At 36.1% G+C, this 20,944-nt stretch overlaps 1 protein-coding gene across 1 annotated transcript in view; it reads left to right on the top strand.

Moving 5' to 3' along the window:
* LOC149785128 (uncharacterized) overlaps positions 1-20,450 on the top strand; it is an 80,939-nt gene extending 60,489 nt beyond the window's left edge. The window contains exons 36-54 of the mRNA XM_089931276.1: positions 111-297; positions 718-941; positions 4,013-4,242; positions 4,863-5,016; positions 5,369-5,547; positions 9,425-9,568; positions 10,291-10,456; positions 10,995-11,127; positions 11,654-11,775; positions 12,079-12,218; positions 12,544-12,691; positions 13,047-13,250; positions 14,731-14,934; positions 15,300-16,073; positions 16,420-16,632; positions 17,014-17,109; positions 17,718-18,049; positions 18,981-19,182; positions 19,907-20,450. Coding sequence (XP_089787402.1) covers positions 111-297; positions 718-941; positions 4,013-4,242; positions 4,863-5,016; positions 5,369-5,547; positions 9,425-9,568; positions 10,291-10,456; positions 10,995-11,127; positions 11,654-11,775; positions 12,079-12,218; positions 12,544-12,691; positions 13,047-13,250; positions 14,731-14,934; positions 15,300-16,073; positions 16,420-16,632; positions 17,014-17,109; positions 17,718-18,049; positions 18,981-19,182; positions 19,907-20,196 — 4,142 coding nt within the window. The 3' untranslated portion in view covers positions 20,197-20,450. The remainder of the gene's footprint in view (positions 1-110; positions 298-717; positions 942-4,012; positions 4,243-4,862; positions 5,017-5,368; positions 5,548-9,424; positions 9,569-10,290; positions 10,457-10,994; positions 11,128-11,653; positions 11,776-12,078; positions 12,219-12,543; positions 12,692-13,046; positions 13,251-14,730; positions 14,935-15,299; positions 16,074-16,419; positions 16,633-17,013; positions 17,110-17,717; positions 18,050-18,980; positions 19,183-19,906) is intronic.
* The last annotated feature ends 494 nt before the right edge of the window (positions 20,451-20,944 follow it).

The raw sequence follows: 20,944 nt of genomic DNA, 5'->3' as shown, positions 1-20,944 counted from the left end.
TCTTTCTTACTAAATGACAAACCTTGAAGTTGAATCTGAAAATGTCATTTAGGTGTCTTCAACTTCTTAGTACTTTTCTTTCTTTTTAATGAGACCGAATTTGTTTTTAGAATTATACGTACAGTATCTACGTCTCATAGAAGGGATTACATATTATACTACTGTGACGGCATGTAATACCGCTGGTCTATGTACATCGGTTACTTCGGATGGAATTCAAATTGACACCAGTCCACCAGCACGAGGTAAAGTCAAGGATGGCACTGATTCAGAGGATATTCATTACCAGGCTTCAAAGTATGTGGAAAATCATTTTATTTCTCTCTTAGCTTGTTTGTTTAAACAAAGTAAAAAGAACATTTTAATTAACTTTTTGCGTATTAGAAAACAATCACAGCTGCATTTCAAAGACTGACAAAGCTATTTATGAAACATCTTTGTTAATTGTTTTAGTCCTGTCAGTTTCACATTTTATATTTGCGATAAGCTTCATTTATAACCAGTGCAAGCTCGAAGCCGCGTGCATGCAGCTTTTCTAAAGTAAGAGGATATTTTAGATGTGGCGATATCCTTTTTTACCACCTCTTTTAATTTATTTGTAAACAGCGGTTCTTTTTCCCCCTTTTAGTATCTTGATGTACTTAACAATGGTATTTAGGTACATAATTTCTTTGTTTATATAAATTTGAATGATCCAACTTCATTTAATTTTCCTAGCAATTCGATCGGAGCTAAATGGTTTGGATTTTTCGATCCCCAGTCTGGCATATCCTACTATACCTGGAGGGCTGGAACCTCCCCAGGGAGTGACAACATTCTAAATGAAACCATGTTACATCAAAATGAACTGGCTGTTATCCCAGACCTTTTCGGGCATACTGGACAGATACTGCCCTTGGGGCAGAGAATTTACATCACTGTCAGGGCCTGCAACAGAGCAGGTAAGTTATCAACGGACAGTGGTCACTTTTGTATGACAAACTTTATGCTTAATCCGTAAACACAGGATTAGACGACAAAATAACCAAGTAATGATTTTTTATAGAATCGTTATTGAATTATAAATTGTAGCTATATATCCATACAATTATACTTGCTTCAAGATAACAAACCATTTCGTTAACACGACCTGTCCGTTTCATAGTTTGCTGGTTTCCGTGTAGATAACCTGTTTCTGGTTGAGTATATTAATGCACATTTGTGTGACGATTTACCTAGAAAACTGCGTGTGAACCTTGTAACAACTGTAAAACTCAAAATGGGATACCCTCAGTACGATTGTTTATATGCAATGATTTTACTATCTTTCAGTCGAAATTGCACTGTGCTGTGCATATATCAGGAATAAACACGATGTCCTCATTCAAATAGTTCAACTATTACATTAACGTTAGGATTATAAACACTATTACCTCCCGAACCTAGTCCTCCGAAAGACGAAAATCAGCCTTTTCTGTCTAATATATATTAACAAAGGGCAATAAATCTTGCACATTACGTCCTCTTGCCGCAACAGGTGTCGCTAGTTTTAAGCTTTCTCTTGTGAACTGACAAAACAACGCTAACATAGCCTCCCGAAACACGTGGATATTTGTGCTATTTTCATTTAATCTACTGAGGATTTTGTTATTTTCAGATGTATTAAAGATTATTCCCCAGGCGGTATTCATTATATATTGAAATTTGACCATAGTCATGTGAATTGTTTTTGAACTATGTGGATTTAGTTCTACGTTTTCTGAATATATGGGTAAATTTTTATTAGAGAGTGTTAAAGTTGGTGTTCGCGCACAATGCGTATTAATCTGGTATAATGGGTATACCTGACATTTTGAACTCAGTGATCTATGCATTGACTTTTTTTTTCGTTTCAGAATCAATGATGACGAATAAGTATGCTAAATGCAACAATGCAAGCCAGCGAGAAATATCATGTCTCACGTCTCGCAAATACAAAGTGTACCCCGTCTGATACGTTCAGCATGTGCGACAATTTGTCGAAGAATACATGATCAATAGTTCAAAGGAAAACTGCAAGAAACAGGGAGTGAGGTGGGAAATTGAGGGACCGAGAGATATACATGTTTGGCCAGCCTTGTCGGGGACGCTGTTACGTATGGAGATTCGCGATACTTTGTGGGCTTAGGCAGTAAAGGTGGTGTATGTTCCCTCGCATGTCCGAGCATTACAAATGGGTCTGCAAATCCGGGCGCATGGGGTTTATACATGTTTTGAACGACCATTTCTACATCAGTGCATCTTTCTCTGTTTTATTGGAGATTCTCAAAACATTTTGAGGGAGTGTCCCCAAATCTAAGCAGTCTAAGAGGAGTACGTTTTCTCTGCAAATCCGCGCATGACCTTTAATTCAGCCTGTCATAGCACATGGGGTTTATAAATGACTTCAGTGAACTGTGCCGTCTAGCCACATCACAGTATTGATTCCGTCTCGGCTACCGACGGTACCCTCCAGCCATCCGGCCCACGATTTTTATCATCTGTCAGCATATCAGTTTTGATGCCGATTCGGCTGCCGACCGTACCGTTCAGCCGTTAGAGTGTCGATTCATACCTTCTAACCACACCTCAATTTCGATCCCGTATTGGCTGTTGATCATACAGTCTAGCAGCATAACTTTCAATCCATACCATTCAGTCACCTGGTGGCGTCCGTTATATATGGTCCTATGTATCGTCATGTTGAGCCACTGCACGTTAAGACTACCAGAGATCCAGTTGATAGATCAGTCCGTCCGCCTAAGAATACCATTACTCAGGCAGTACGGACGTCCACACTGCCATCCATACGCCAGACACCCGAACTGGTTGTTGAAGTTTTCGACAAGCTTTTCGTACAGATTCGACGACTACATCCTGCAGATACGGCAAGCCATTTGCTCACGGCTTTCCGTTGTGCACAGTACAGTGACAGTATTAGAGATAATGGTTTGGCTTCATCTGTGGCCCTAGAATGCAGTGGACTGATTCTGATCTTGATCGCGTCCAGTACGATTCGTACTGTTTCCCACAAGTAGCTAACGTTTCTCGATGCTTGTTTGAGAAGAAAACAGTTGGTTCCGATAATTATTAAGGGCATGTTCCGTCAAAATGGTAGGGAGGATTTATTGTCCAACTTTGACGTGTAATTCAAACAAATTCGAACTTTTAGCCAGGACCTTACTGATCTTCTTTCATGCAAAACATGTTTATTGATAATGGTTGCTGAGCCTTGCCTTGACCTTCATGTCTCTACCCAATTTATCTGGAGTCCAATGGCTTTCATGCTCAGTCATACGTCTTGTGTTTAATCTACTAAACTGGGCTCCACAGCGATGAACTTTTGAATTGGTAGACTCAGTCGTAAAGCGACTACCGTATCCAGTTGACACCAGCGCAACCTCACCCTGCCATTTCACGTCGTACAGAAGATCTCATTATTTCTTCTTTTCAGACGTACGCCATGTCGCATCCCGTTGTGCTGCTTGCAATTAGGAGAGTGGGTTAACCTTCATATGTGGAATATTCTCCCCTCAGAGGTTACCTGGTGTTTCGGCTGGGTGCTCAGATTTCCATCCGCTGTTTATCTATACTCCAACCGTTATTGTGATCAGGGAAGGTATTAGAAGGAGAAAGCAAATATTTTAGTCAATTTTGTTTCTCCTAGAATACGTACCCCCATCACATTACTTTAATACCCTTAGATCCTCCCCGTAATGTGAACATCTCTTTAAATGATGTTTCGTTCAGCTTAAAACTAGCGCCACCTGTAATCAGTAACGTGATGTAAAGTGTAATAAGGTTATTGCACCTTATATATTATATGCAGAAAAAAAAAAGTTCACCCTTGTTAAGGGATTTCGGGAGGTAGTACGGCATATATTTCTCACCTTAATGTGATCGAGTAAGTATGCTCTATAAACATAAGGCACTAAAATAAATTCTGATTTGTATCTTCAACACATTGTTTCAAATTTACGTATAAATTTGTGCCAATATTGCACATTTCATACAGGTAGATGCGCTGAATCCACATCTAATGGCTTTATGGTTGATATTTCTCCACCAAAAATTTTGAGTCCTCCACAGCTTGCGGATCTGGGAGTGATATATCCAAAGACGACGGTCAGTAGAACCATGCTTCGTGTAAAATGGGACACACACGACAATGATTCTTATATTGAAAGACAATATTTGTCCATCAAGTCACATCTCGGAGGAGATTTCAATTTATCATCTATTCAGGTAAACATATAGAAAAAAAATGATTTGCATGGAAACATTTGCCATACGATAGTAACACAAATTCGTGGTTATTCCAGGACAGGTAATCATGATAATAAAACCATACGCTCTGGAAAAACTTAATGATGTTTTATCAATTGCTTTCTCATATTGTTTGCATTTAATCTTTGCTTATTTTTTCCATCTTTATTTTCTCTCCTAAATATGTTTCTAAATTAGTTTCATGATTAATGTTTGATATTATTAATTTGACCAATGTTTGACATTAAGATCTTTCAAAATTAATTTTCCTACCAAGGAACATTTGTTTCGAATTGGAGGATTATTTTGGGCATCTCGTTTACATCGCTATTTAATTATAATTCCGCTTCGAAGGAAATTTAGTTACAGATCGACAGATCTCTATAATGTTAAAGGATGTCACAAAGTTCAGGTTTAAAATATTTGGTTCTAAATTATGCTTTTATTTTCATGTGATCATTATTGCCCCTACTCTTAGTTCGATTGAAGTTTGTAAATAATTGTCTTACTGACGTTTTATAGATTGCTCCCTCATCGATACTATCATCAATCTTTATTAGGTACATGATGTTGTCAAAATGTCATTATCGCCTTCACAGGTTGAAGGGATGGTTCGAGACTACACATTTGTTGGCCTGGACCTCCACGACGGAAGCCAGTATTGCATCACGGTGGTTGTGTGTAACGGTGCCAAGCTATGTACATCTGCCATGACTCCACGCTTCGTTGTAGACAGTTCGCCGCCAACTCCTGGTCAGAATAGTTGCCTCTGTTGTTTTACTGAATGTTGAATATTATTTTGTTCCATAAAGGAAATTTGGAATATAAAGGATCAAATGCAAATAAATATGCTTTGGTAGATATTATATATCAACTGAATCTAGATGTCTACAATTGTTTAATTTAAAGTAATTTATCCTTAAAATAAATGTTTGTGAGAAAGTATCATTTTCTAGTTTCGACCATTTAATCATATTATCGTTTTACAATTTTGTAGTTTTGCAATCATATTAAATGTTTGGCCAAGTACGTTATTGCAAAATGCATGTTTTGTTTGTAGTTCGTAGTTAGGTGAGAACAATACCAAATTAAATATAACTTTCAGGCATGTTTGCTATCAATACTGACCATGCAGCTAATTTACAAAGACAACCTGAAGACTGGATGAAGTGGTCAATATACAACGTGGATCTAGCCTGGCTAGGATTTTCTGATCTCCATTCCGGAATCAATAGTTACAAAATAAACATCGGCAGCACATATATGGGATCAGATTTGAACAAGGTAACGACCTTGTGAATATCTTTACCGAGATTTTAGAATCGTTGTCTTCAACATTTGCATTCATAATTCTATTAAAAATAACATTTCGAATGGTGGGAACATTCTTTTATTCATTTCTTTATTTGCTGTTGCATTTTATGATTGTTCAAATCGGAATTATGTAAAGATAATAATATGTTTAGTTGTATAATTTAAAACTATAAGAAGTACTTACAAGCTCAAATATTGAACACAACTATTGAGTGACATGAAAAGAGCAAATACAGTTTGAGTTTCTTTTCCATTGTTTAACCACAACGTGTTGCACCTAGCAATCATATTTTGTCAACATTGATTTGTGTGTAAAGCTTCTGTGTTTTGATACCTTAAGGAATCGGTTTCTCCAGAGAAAGTAATGTATTCTGTGCTAGTGTATAATTTTCATAATTAGATCATTTTACATTAATTTTATTTACAATGTTCTCTTCATTCAACACACACACACACACACACACACACACACATATATATATATATATATATATATATATATATATATATATATATATATATATATATATATATATATATATATATATATATATATATATATATATATATATATATATATATTGAAACATTATTTGCCATCACTATTGATTTAGTTTCTTCCTTAAATACGTTATCCAATCATAATGCCTTATGACTACAACTAATGCCTTGCAAATCTAGCCCTGCCAGATTTAGCTGAAAGAAGCTAACAGTTATCTGCCCACCTAGGTGACGGTCAGGCAGAATGATCTCCCCTACGCATAGGGATTGGTGGCATATCCCATGAATATCCCAGTTACCATTTTCGCTCGTACTAAGATGCAAACTCTTGTCACGAGAGACATCGCGAAAGCCACAATCTACATGGAAGATATACCGTTGAAAGTTGGAGGAGTTTTTTTTTCTACTTCTAAGGACGTATGCTACGTCTATATTTTACTTTTCTCTCTCCCTTTGCCAACAAAATTATATCTTAACAATATTCTAATACTTTATTATGAAGAAGAAGAAGGAAGAATCTATCTCCCTACACCATCAATTATAAAGTTACAACATTAACCGATACTTTTTTATCAGAAGAGCGCCTACCTCCCAACTTTCGTCTGTGGTTCTACAATTGATATACACCAGTATTTCTTTTTGATACTCCAGTAGTCGGCCGTGATATAGCAACTATTGGGATGAGAAAGCCATGCTCAAAACGTATGGTTCAGAGGGCGTTTAATGACACCCATTAGTTAGTACGCAATATCGTAGATGTGGGCTCTTAGTTGCACTTTGTATCCATGGCTATCTTCCAGCCGGCGGAATATAGCTTTTCTTCTCCCACCCCAATTTCCACAGAACATGCGTGGGAGCCAGTTTCCACAATGGCCCGAGTATTGAGCAGAACTGCTCAATTTTTCGCAAACAAATTCCGTAAAAGCGGCTGAATATTTACAACTGGCGGAACTGCCCTACCTTCATCTTCCCAAAGTATCATCGCAAGAACAAGCTCCGATCACAGCCTTTATCATCTAATCTAATTTTCAACTTCTGGGTCGAAGGAGACAACAAATAAGCCACCAAAAAGACTAATTTCCCTCCCCCACAATCGCACCATCGATACAGGAAGTCTTGGAAATTAATAAAGGGAAAGAAAGGTCGAAACTAGGACACAAACCTTTGAGAAGGTGTCCCAGCAAAGTCTCACCAGTCGAAAACCACTGTTATTGCTAACCAAAGTGGATATCAGACAAAGACGTTTCTCTACAGGACCTTCTCCATCCCACTACTCATGATGTCATCTCCACTCACCCTTACAACTGATTTTGGTACGAGGATGAGTTCTTTGCTGCAGAATGGGACAATATTTTCCCCGACCGTCAATGTATATGACAAGTGGTTCCCGATGGACATGGCATCAATTTCAACGCATCTCACCTTCTGTCCATACAGATCATCTACAAACGTCACAAGAGACCCATTTAAAGCAACCACATTGAAGCAATAAATGAAAGACCTTTTTCGGAAAAAGGCCAATAGAAATCGTTCGAAATATATTTTTTGCGGGGTTTGTTCAGATTTATATTGGTCCCAGTAGGAAACTACTCACTGCGCCCTGTTATCGATCTAAGCGCCCTCAATCATTTCGTTCACGTTCATTGGTTCTGGATGGAAATACTACTGCACATTTTGTATGCAGTCTAAGAGGGAGATTTCGCAATCATTGTGGACCTAAAAGTTGCATATCGTCACATCCCTACTTACAAAGCTTCCAGGATGTTCTTGCGATTCGCCTACGACATCCTAGACAAATTCAGAGCTTTCCCATTTGGACTCAACATAAGTCCCTTGGTCTTCACTCGTCTGAAGAATCGAGTAATGGCTCATGTGCGGACAGAGAAGTTAAGGCGACACTCGATTTTCTAGCTTTCTTTGGATAAAGAGGTGCTATATGTTATGCGTATGCCACCAAGCCGGTTCAATCTATAGATAGTGAGTCGACGTGCCAAAGCGTCTGGATCTGGGACTGATGAAACCGAAATTTTGTGTTTGGTATTCATCCTTGTAGCAAACAGGTCCACCAATGGTCGGTACGTTTAGTCTTCCCGGAATACGAAAAACTTGGACGTGAATTTATTGAAGACGACACCACTTTAGAAAGTCCCATACCAGGATGCACAGGTTGTGGGACTTGGTCCCGCCTGGCTGTTTGAGGTAAGACAACACCGTAGAGTTGTCGGATAAAATGAGGAACTCCTTTCCATTTAAATATTCCTGCGACCAGTGAAATGCTTTCAAAATGGCCTTCATCTATAGTATATTGATATGTAGATATATTTCCTCAAGAGTCCACATTTCACTCTCTTTCCGAAAAGACGGTAGTAGGTGTGAAGTACATGCATCCGTACAGACTGTGATTTCTGGCGGCTATGCTTGCAGAGGTATACCCGCTGTGAGCCAAGTTAGGTTGCTCCAATTCTGCAAATCATATTTGTAGAAATGGAGAGAGGTAGATCCACTGGACAAACTTTTGGACTCTATTGGGATAAAATAATTATTTATAACGGGCGCATATATAGGATAACTAGAACGACGAGGTCAGCTGACGCGATGAGCAAACCTAGTATACAAAGGAACTCCCGTACAGATAGAGATTTCTTCGACAGTAAAGGAGCCACCATTGTCCGCATTGTCCTGAGGGAGACGTACTCTGTTTACGTATATACTGAACTCTGTGCCTAGATGGACAAAGTGTTGAGATGGGATTAAGTTGGATTTGATTGTCCTGGTTGAGAAAACCAGGGTTTGTAAGCAGTGTAGCAATAGTTATCATATCGTGTTCTAAGATTTAACTCAACTGATGTTTTTCACAGGATGTTGTCCACGTAACTTGACCTTTTTAAAGAAGAAACCATTTGCTATAGTAAAACATGCTTCTTCGAGAATATTTACCCAATCTTATTACACATACATCCTCTCAGCCTACCCGCAGTTACATACAGAGAGAGAGAGAGAGAGAGAGAGAGAGAGAGAGAGAGAGAGAGACATACTCTACAATAGTGACTGAGATATTCATAGGATATGCCACCAATCCCTATATTAAGGGGAGATCATTCTTCTCAAACGCCACCTTTGTGGGCAATAACTTTGAACTTCTTTTATCTAAAAGTATATATGGGAGGGCTGGATTTGCAAGGAAGTAGTAGTTTTCCTAAGGTATTATCATTAGATGAGTATCCTCGAAGAAACATATTTTACTAGAAACAATTGGTTTCTGTCTTTAGTGTCAATGCATATCACATTTTCTATTCAAGTACTTTCTTAGCGTATTTTCACCTTTAAGTTTTCCGTCTTTTTCAAGAATCCACGTGAGCCTGTAACTGTCGTCCACAACACATCTGGAGAGGACAAAGGAGACGAGGGAGTAGTACAGACCTACAAAATACCGACACTATCACTTAACCGTTATGATATGATCTATATTAGCTTGTGGGCTGTAAATGGGGTGTGTAATCCAACCAATCAAATTTGCATGCACTTTGTTAAAAATAGTACTTTTATTCTGCTTTTTAATTATCCTGGTAAAAACAACGGTTCAAACGTTCACGATTTGATCTATGCTGAAATTAACTATTAACAAAACGTTTAGGACACGAACAACAAATAACTTTAACAGAACTGATAAAAATGCTCATTTGATAATATTTCATTTGAGGAACGAATATTTTAACAAGTCTACAAGTCGATCCTACGTTTCACTGATATAGAATTATTACAAAAATGAAAGAAAATACAGTAAAATCTTTCACATCAACACAATTAACCAGAAGGAACTAAATTATTGGAGGATTTGATACATGTTGAGATAAAGTAGATACAATGTATGTCTCACGATTCAAGAGACTATATGATAGTTTATACCGCTTGCAGAAAACACATACATTAGCGTGGATATAATTTATTTTAACGTATAAAAGTATAATTTGATACTCTCTGTGTCCGTTTTATGATGTGATACATGATATAAACCAATGTTTTGTCAATATTATTTAATATGTAAATAATTGTTGAAAAATAAATCATTTTCTTTTAGTTTGGAAGATGATTTTTCCAATGATTTACCTCTATTAACTAGTAATCCATATATTTGAATGCAGCGAAATTTGTCACTAAGTGATTCACCATACTTTGTATTAGCAAAATTTGTGATACGTTTTTACAACACAGGCAGGACTAAGAAGCCCGATGCTTCACTCCCTATTCCGACTGCACTACGGAGGATTAATGGAACTTGTCAGAAGATGTTCTGCACACACTTGTCTGGGTCACTGTGTATGCGCTCCTCAAGAAGGAAAATGTGACTTAAATGGAGTTCAGTGTAGCAATATTAGTCGTGAGTATATACAATAACTTAAATGGAGTTCAGTGTGACACTATTAGTCATGTGTTTATTTCATAACACTTTATCCATTTTATTTTGCTTTGATAATCTACTAGTCGTCTGCGTTTGAGGTCTCAGATTAAGTACATGGATCGATGATGATCGTTCAAGAAGACTTTGAATTATTAAACATTAGCTATCATATTCAATTTTGATGCATAAACTATTATACACCGTTGGTACAGTGTGCATGTTTGTCTTCTCCACTTGTTATTTATCACACAAGTTTATGTTAAAATACGAATTCTTTTAAATTTAGTGTATACGTCTGAAAATGTGAAGACCTGTTTAATATTTTCAAATGGAAGTATTGCCTGTCTTGGAACACAAATCTATTTAATACGAGTAAAGAATAGTGCCGGTAGAGTGTCATTTTATAAAATATCGATGTACATGTCACTTAACTAATATTGTTATGATAAAAAGTCACAGTTGGAAATGTTTGAAGGAATTCTAGTATAAAAAGTACAATATATATATATCCTTACAGAAGCAGCTGAGCATAGACTCGATGTCATTGATATACAGAATCTGGAAGATCCTACCAACGCCCCACAAATACAATATTCAGCTACGGATTCTATTCTTGCTGCCCGCTGGACTGGCGATGACCATGCCTCTTGGTTAGTCGTTTATACGATACCAGGGACAAACAATGTGCCATATTGGAAATTAATCTATATTGGTCATATTGTGACAACGGGATATTTCTAGGAAAGATAAAAAAATTGTGTAACTTATATATATATATATATATATATATATATATATATATATATATATATATATATATATATATATATATATATATATATATATATATATATATATATATATATATATATATATATATATATATATGTGATATAACGTGCGTTTATTGTACAATACTACTTGAATTTAATTGTTGAGATGTCATTACTATTTATGGTTGAAACAGTAAGGGAAAAACAATAAGAAAAATGTATTTGAAGCAGGAAAAAAATTATCATGAGAGAATGCACCCTGTTCAGGTACAAGATGAGCAAAAATATACATTTTGTGAGCGCGTTACACATAGAGTGTATACATATTTCAATTCATCGATTAGTTTCAAAATGAAGATTGTAATCAGCAATCATTATTACAAGCCCGTTTTTCTGTCTCCAGGTACGAGTGGAGTGTTGGAGAGAGTTTGTATGACATACCAATGGGTGTTTTTTCTGCAAGTCACGAAAACATATGGCACCATGTTGGAGAAGAAAGATATATGATTTACAGCTTTCCACGAAGTAAGATACTCAAGAAGATGGATATATGCACTTTTCTAGTGTATTTACACGAATATAGGTGTTTTACTTACAGATTTATAAATAAACTATTTACAATTATATTCGAGATTAATGCAACTGCTGAAACTCAAAGTGATATGTTTTGTTCTAAATATCTAAATTGATCATTTTTATATGTTATGCACCACATCCCAAGGTGATTATGTTGCAAGTATAATTTATTTCAACCACAAACATTTTTTAATTGTTATTTATAACAAATTCATATTTCGATTATGTTGGTGTGTTATTTACTATTCACAGGTAAGATTCTACACAATGGACTTAACTATTCCTTTTTTGTACGAGCATGGTACAATGAGAGTTCATATACAATTTTCAAAAGTCCGGGCGTTTACATCGATTCCAAACCTCCAAGAACTACGAACATCAAAGGGAATAATGTAATTATCAGATTTTTTTTAACTGTCATTTACTTTAAAAGAGTTGCTGATAACTTCATGAAATTTCATTCTTTTCTGGACTAAATAATTGTTAATATGTCAACTCTTCTGAATTTCACTTTGCGATTCGTGTTATTCTTTTAGATGCAGTGAAAACGTGCCTTCAATGTATAATGGCTTTAAGTAAATATGAAATATTGTTTGTAAATGTTTTTGCGATTCACAATATCATATTGTCTACTTTCAATTACAGTTTTAGTTTAAGGTGTAATCAGTCAATCCATAGTTAAAAGAAAATAATATATGTGTTATGATCCGTTACTAGGTGAAGGAAACACTTGGTAACATGACAAAAGACGTCGACTTTGCCAAGTTTGGAGACGAAATCTACGTGGACTGGACGAATAAATTCCTTGACGTCAAAACTGGCAGAATCAAGATGTTCCGCTTGTACATCAGTACATATCCTGGAGGTAAGTAGATATGACCTTCAAAGCTTCCCTTTGCTATTTCTTCAAAAATGATATCTTGCTAGAATAATGATAAGGTTTTTGTTCTTTGCAAATAAAATTTTTAAATTATGTGTATGCGTAAAAGGGATATTTAATTCAGATTTTTATAAAGTAAAAAAAAATAAACAAGCAATACATTGGTATAGTCGGAATAGTTTTGTTCAGTCATTTTTGCTTTCTTAAAGAGGTTTCATACCTGCACAAATTTTTCACGATGTTGTATATGTTTAGAAGGGTCATATCACAATTCGTTTCGCCGAGATTTATTAAGAAAGTTCGCCATGCAATACTTTGCTTGAAAATATTCTTTTCTTAGGCCATGATGTCCACGCAGCAGAAGGTGATGTCGATCCAACAGTCAGTAGGTACCTTCTTCCACTGCAGAATGTAATTCCAAGCACACGTTACTATGCCAACATTCAAGCCTACAGTAAATCAGGGCTTCATACTACCGTTACCTCAGACGGCTTTATGATTGACGTTGATCCTCCGGAACCTGGCGTGGTCTATGATGGCCAAGGTTGGTCTTGTTTGTTCCTTGAATCTGATTATGATAATGTAGGTCCCGTGACTGTTGAAAGTATTATAGCTGACAGAAATGGTTATGATCTAATAATCTATGATTATGTTTGAAAGCATATGTGATGACAGAGAGACCTTATTTTATGAATATTGTGTGCATAATGAATCATCGAAATATTTGGTTTATCGATTCTAGTGTCAACTAAATTTGTACAGACGTGACAGTTAAATTTGTTATCAAAAATGATGAAAATAATATTAAAATTTCACCTGATTGATATGTGAATGCTGCTAACTTCTAGTAATATGGTCTGTATTCTCCAAATCAGAGTGGTAACCTTTATACTAAAATATCGTCAGTCACATAAAATCAGCTGAGCAATGGCTAGGATGTGCGTTGCTGGAACTGTAATGTGTTTCATGTGAGAAAATTGTATTTAAATGGATACAAACATACGTACAGCCTGAACTACACACAGATTCACAATAAAAAAAGATGACAGAATTAAAAATCGTTATATGGCGTAAACTTTTTGCGCCATTTTCAGGAGAACAAATAGCGCTCTGAATATTTGTTTCTTCATTATTACAGAAATATTTGCTTTGACTCCACATTATTTAATATTGCACAACTACAATTAGTACAGATTAGTATTAAAAGAAGTGATAGGATAATAAGCTTGATATACGGCGATAAAATATTTTTTCTGACAAGTCATTTTGTGCAACTCGTTAATCTTGGTTCTTTTCCATAGGAATGAAAAATTGAAATTCTGCTTACGAGACATAAAAGTCAGCACTCATTTTTATCACACTTTAAGCTGATAAACATCCGAGCATGTACTAACCTAAAAGACCACTCCGATGGTCTAATGGTTAGAGCGTCCGCTTGGATGCGGGAGGTCGCGGGTTCGAACCCCGGGCGAGTCATATATGAAAGACTTATAAAATTGCTACTAACACCTGCATCACTAGGCGCTCAGCATTAAGAGTTTAGTGTTAGGGCTGGCCGGCCTGGTGTCAGGATAATATGACTGGGTGGAACATCACGCTACATGTCTGCGGCCTGATGCCTTGGTGCTAGATATCATTATAACCTGCCACACTGCAGATATCGTTGTGATATCACTGAAATATTGTTAAAGCTATGTTAAAATCCAAACAACACATACACGCACACAAGCACACACACACACACACACACACACACACACACACACACCTAATGTCTCACGCAAATCTGGCCCCGCAATATGACTTCAGTTTTAACGAAATTTAGGTACTTACTGGCTGCTTCAAGCCTCATATCCCTGCAGCATTTTGAAATTTTCATCTCTAGAGTAATTATAAATGGACAATAAATCACTCGTTTTGCTTTGGGTATAGATTCAATGTGAATCAAAAAATCTTTAAGTCTGTATTATATATCTTCCAAAGCATAAATGTAAAGTTTAATACATTTTTGCATTCCGGTTTAGGATGGAGAGACATGGAGTTCCAGAATAGTTCAGCAGATGTGAGCGCTTCTTGGCATAGTTTCAGTGATCTAGACTCGGGAATCAGCCATTATATGTGGTGCACCACAAGGGAAGCTCAGTCCACATCATGCTCAATCATGTCATGGAAAGATATGGGCCTTTTCACAAATAGTAGCCACAAGCTAAACACCTCTGTTGCCGATGGTATTGATTTCTATCGTTTTATTAAATCCGTTATTTTCTGATACATATTTTAACATTGTTCATTTACTTTAACTAACATGAGCTATTTCCAATGAGTAAAAAATAACTTTACTTGGCATGAATTTATTTATCTTTTATTGTACCGACCATTCTTTCAGGTAATCCAGAACTTTATTTTAATCTTCAATTATTCATTTGTAATAGAAACAGATAATCAAATTTTAGTTAATACTGGGAATTATTTATCTTATATGCAACTTCAATATGATTTAACATTTGTGATGTTTGTGTTGTATATCTGTTTCACTGTATTATGTTGCATGTGTGACACAAATATAGGGACCATGCCCTTTTGTTTTCTACAGGAACAAGAATAATTCAGAAAATCTATGCCATTGATGCTGTTGGTCACACATCAACGGTTGTGGAATCGGATGGCGTCACAGTTGATTCGACTGCTGCTGTGAGTGTAGATAGAAGTGTATTTCTTGAGAACATAGTCCAAAATCCATCTTTTGAGAAAGACAATTTCGGCAAAACATGTATGGAAGTAGAACACATGACCAACTGTGAAAAACACACAATTACAGGATGGTCATCCACACCAGGCTCTTGCGTCTGGCTAGCAACTACAAGTATTCACCATGCTCAAGATGGCAATTCCTTCATTGTTGTGCGAGGCTCTGTGACACAAACTATTCAAGGTTCGGGAAAAGATCAGACGTACAGAGTCATGTTTTATACAAGTCACTTGCCTTTTTCATCATCTGTTATAAGCAATAAGGAAGGGTTCATAAACATTGATGGAACCAGGCATGTCTTTCTTTTGTATAATAAGGTTCACAGGCAAGACAACAGGCACACATTTCAAACTATTATGATCTGGCATCAACATACATTTTTTGTCCAAGCTCGATCTTCAGAATTTACTATAGAGATTGGGAGCACGGATCGGTCAACAGGGATAGCTATAGATAATATCCAGATTCAGAAAAACACTCTTCGCACAGATCCCTCCATGGATAAGAATTATCACGTACAAGCACACACAGTATTTGTTAACGACTGGACTTCGGTTCACGCCTCCTGGAGTTTTGTTGACCTTGATAGTCCCATTGTCGACTACAGCTGGGCAATAGGTAAGAAACGTCTATTATACCGACAAACAAGCTAGCGCGTATTGGTATTGAAATAAATTGATCATATCTCAAAGAAGTTACCGCTGTAGCATATTTTAGGGTAGATAAACCTTCATATTTTTATAATCTTCCCGACGTGTATTTAATATTAAGATCTGACATTGAAGAGATGTTTTGGGGCTTTATAATGTTTACTTTTGTGTCAGTAATGGGGTTAATTGCCAAAAATAGCATTGCTTTTGATACAACCGTTTCGTATTAAATATTTTTGCAGTGACAATGTAGCCTTTATTTTAATGATTCTCAGTTTTGCAATGTATAAATTCATATGCCCCGTTGTTTGCAGGTTACATTGTCGGTGGATCACAGTTGCAGGACTTTCGTTCGGTAGGACTGAGAACGTTTGCGTACAACAGTTCTCTGAAGCTGAAACATAACTCCAGAGTCCATGTAACAGTTGTAGCCACCAATGCTGCTGGCTTGAAGACAGTATCATATTCCGAACCGATCATTGTGGATCTTACACCACCAGTTTTGGAAGTTGTCAATGATGGCAAAGGTTTATTATTATTATTAGTAGTAGTAGTAGTACTAGTAGTAGTAGTAGTAGTAGTAGTATTTTTATTATTATTAACTTATCATTTTCATCTCGAACCAAATTTCGCAGCCTAAGGCAAACGTTAAAAGTCATATTAAGTACTTCGTTCTTATCAATGCCTATGTATAGCCGATCCTACATTTAACTGGGTCACTTGGTTAACGCCTTTGTTAAATCCATTAAGCTTATATATATATATATATATATATATATATATATATATATATATATATATATATATATATATATATATATATATATATATAATCTTAAACCTATGTTCGTTCGATGATGATCTGTTTGATTTGGAAGATCTTTTTACTATACTATTTTCTTGTTTAGGACTGGACATAGATTTCCAGGACACATCTATTATCATAGCCAATTGGGACGTGAATGATCCAGAATCTGGAATCAAGGAATGCAAGTGGGCAATCGGTAAATTCAACATGAAATTACAAAATTGTCGAGAGTTTTATGGTGTGAAACTGAAACGCGGATGTTAGCTGTTAATGTAAATATTGAGGTAAAATATACCTAAATATTAAATTTCACCGAATAAATAGGTTAATTTTATTCCTTATTGCATGATGCTCAGGTAAAACAATGACTTTTGAACATCAAGGTGTTTCCTCATCTTTTGAGGAGCTATTAAAATCTCACAATTTGAACCCTTTCATTTTTGTTTCTGTTCTTTGTTTCTAATTCCCACGCTTGTTAAAGAGAGCAATGTCACACTCAGGATGTCCGTATGTTTGTTATTCTTTTAAATTTCTGAGTGTAAATTGATTAAAGTTTGCAGGTATGTCACCTTTGGCAACCGTATACAAGAGTGGGTCATCCTATCAACACTTAATACACGCAAACACAACATGAAGAAACATGATTTGTGTGATGGAACTTGCATGATGACACCTGGCCCATTGTGTGTTGGTGATGTTATTTGATAGAAGTAGGGCTTTTTAATATGCAATCGACACCGTGAGCGAATTTGCACTGGTAAACAATTGAAGTTGCTCTAGTTTACTTTTGTTGTTTTTTGCAAGGAACCGCACCCAGCAAAACTGATCTACAGAACTTTACTAAAGCCGAGCAAGGAACGTGGACTTTAGCTCAACAATTTCAAATCAATGATGTCGGAGACAAATCGATATATGTGACTGTTCGATGTGAAAATGGCGTCGGCTTGGTGTCGTCACGATCGTCTGATGGTGTTCATGTCTTCCGGTCAGTGCCATCAGCCGACAGCTTGGAGATAAGTGTCATGGGTGCGTCCAAAAGCGTCTACATCCCACGTGACCATTTCCATGCAGATGCATCAGATGTTCGCATCCGATGGAGTGGGTTCAAAGATGACATTGGAATAGAAATGTGTGAGGTATTGCAGTCAAAATTGTCTTGTTTCTGTAAATTTTATTGCGTTTTATATTAATCAATTTGAAATTAAATTGTTAAATACTTTATTTTTTAATATAAAACATGCTCTGAGTATATTGTATGTTCCAACTGTAAAAAAGATTAATGCATCTCACATAGGATTACGTGATAGGCCATACGTTTCTATTATGAAGTACTTCCACTTCTCATGTAAATTGCGGAGTCTCACATAGCAGCAAAATTACTACTCCATCTCCTTTGTTATATTATTAAGACCATACCATCATGACTGTTGCAATGCTGCTTATCTTTTTACATTTAAAAATTGATTTATATGCATCTAATCATTTTGACATAGTTTTTTTTCAGTGTGGTTCAAATTTTGAAGTTCCATTCTAAATATCTGACAGCTTGATAAACAGTTTTGAGCATTTAATACTTTATTGGTACCCATGACCAAGGTTTCCAATCAATGAAAAATTAATATATCTTGATACAGTCTCTTGTAAGGAGACGGAACCATCCTCACGAATGCAAATGAAAGGATATATTAATTTATGTTGATACGGAAATGAATAAGTGTACGGTTTCCATGCTGATCTGAGTAGTCTTTTTGATAATGTAGTCACAAGAATAGAATCAGTCGGGTTTGATAGTTATAATAAACCTTTCGACAAGGAATCGAACAATAACCCAGTGTAACCTCACTGATCGCGAAATTCTGATGCATCGGCGCTGTCTTCAACTATGCCAGTTGCTCATCCCAGAGAAAATATAAAACAATGTCGTAGGAAATTGCAGAAGGCGCACGACAAACAGCCTGCCATGTAAACGTGAATTATCGGTCAGATAAATGCACACTCACTGTATTTAGAAAGTTAAGTCATATTCGTCAAATTATCATTATACACCGACACCTATCTACAACACAGGTTATACTTGAAGGACCCAGCACTAAAATTGCGGAGCTTGTGACAGTGGATACCCGGGGTTACATGTGTACAGACTTCAAAGGCCTTCACTTAAAAGATGGCTTGCATCAAATATCTGTAACTGGCATCAACAGTGTCAAAATGAGGACAAAAACAAAAATGGGGAACTTCACGGTGCTTACCAAACCACCCTTAAAACACGGTAATATAATCTGCAAAACAAATCTGTTCGACATTCGCTAAAGTTGTGAAATATTCTAAACAACAGTCTACTGTGCATCCTTCTATGATATATTCAACATTTTGTGGCGTAATGTTTTACGGTCAAAGGTTTTTAGTTGCTCTAATAGATAACTGGAAGAATGATAGTTTTATGATAGAGATCTCGGATTGTCGCAATTCTTTTTGAGGTACTTAAAATTGTTTTTCGAGAAACTTTTTACATAGAAACTTAAACTTTGCACTGTCAGCATATCAGACTGAAAAGTAGATTACTTTTTTATCTTTGTTTATCCTGCTTCTCAATGTTAACTTAGAATATTTCTGAATGAAGTGATTAATAATTTAGCAAATGGAATCAATATGCAATCAACGAAATTCATAAAACACACGAATGTAAAATATATAAAAAAGTTTTATTTCTTCAATGACTAATCTGATGAAGACTCTCTCTTAATATTTTTAATGCGAGATTATAACTGCATACTGTAGTAACAAAATACTTTCTCGTATGCACTTTAACTTGTGAGGATTTAAAATGAGAGTTGTGGAATGTGAACTGTATTTATATGTGTGCGAGAATTTATTATATTTTTCAGTGAGCATTAAATGTAGTTCAGATGAGTAAATTGAGTTGCAAAAAAACTTAAAACAAACTATCGTACAATTACATGCAGCTGGTATATGTTTTGGTTTTGTTCCTTTAGATGGCAGAACACTGTTTCTTAGTTGGAATCCCTCGGATGGACGTGTGACAGCTAGTTGGGACTCTTTATTTTCCTCTGAATACCCATTGCAGTACGAAGTGTCAGCGGGAACCGTCCAGGGAGGCTCAGATATTATCCAATGGCAGGAGACCAGAGAAAACCAGCTCGTGTTCTCCTTTGACAAAGAGGCGATAGGTCCAGCAGGAAAGGATGTCTTCGTTAGCGTCCGCGCGATCTCTCCAAGTGGACTGTATGAGGCTGTCAACGCTCAAATTCTTTTGACATCTTAACCTAAACGCTCCACATAATATGTTGTATATTTCACTATGGATAAATAGGATAGTGTGGCAGAGTATTTTCAGCTAATAGATGTAATGTACATTCCGTCCTTTCTGAAGCAATCGTTTAGCATTGTTTTTCTTGTGACACTGTTATAACTCATCGGCGATACGTAATACTATACAATATCAACAAATTAACGTTGCTTCTATTTTGTTGTAGAATCACTGATAAACTATTTTCATTATTAAAAGTGTGACTTTTCTTTTGATTATTTCTCTCGAGCTCTAAAGCATATTTGATATATACATATATCGGTTAAATCATACAAACATACACATACACTTAAACATATAAACAATTCTCAGTAAATTATGTTAAAATCTCTAAAAACCGCTAAAAATGTATAACACTTATTACATCTTCAACAAAACCGGCATAATATATTATTCCGTGTGATGCTTTGCGGTGAATCATTAATTTATGTTATGCAACATAGCTCTTATACTTTTTATTACCAGAGAACTATACTGATTGGAAAAAAAGATGCAATCGCGATACTCTTAATGCTTTGATTAGCTTATTCGAGGCACAGTGGGCATACGCCTTTTGAAGACGGAAGGTGCGGCTTGTCCTGCTGTTCGTCAGTGTTTAGGCAAATTCTTTCCATGTGTGTCTGTTCGCGATTATATGATTTCCTCCACACATATGCAGAGGTTGTTGTTGTTGTTGTTGGGTTTAACGCCATTTTTCAACACA

The sequence above is a fragment of the Sinohyriopsis cumingii genome, chromosome 13 (genome assembly GCF_028554795.1).
Source record: "Sinohyriopsis cumingii isolate HCF-2022 chromosome 13, ASM2855479v2, whole genome shotgun sequence".
Classification (NCBI taxonomy): domain Eukaryota; kingdom Metazoa; phylum Mollusca; class Bivalvia; order Unionida; family Unionidae; genus Sinohyriopsis; species Sinohyriopsis cumingii.
This window is presented reverse-complemented; position numbering and strand designations above follow the sequence as displayed.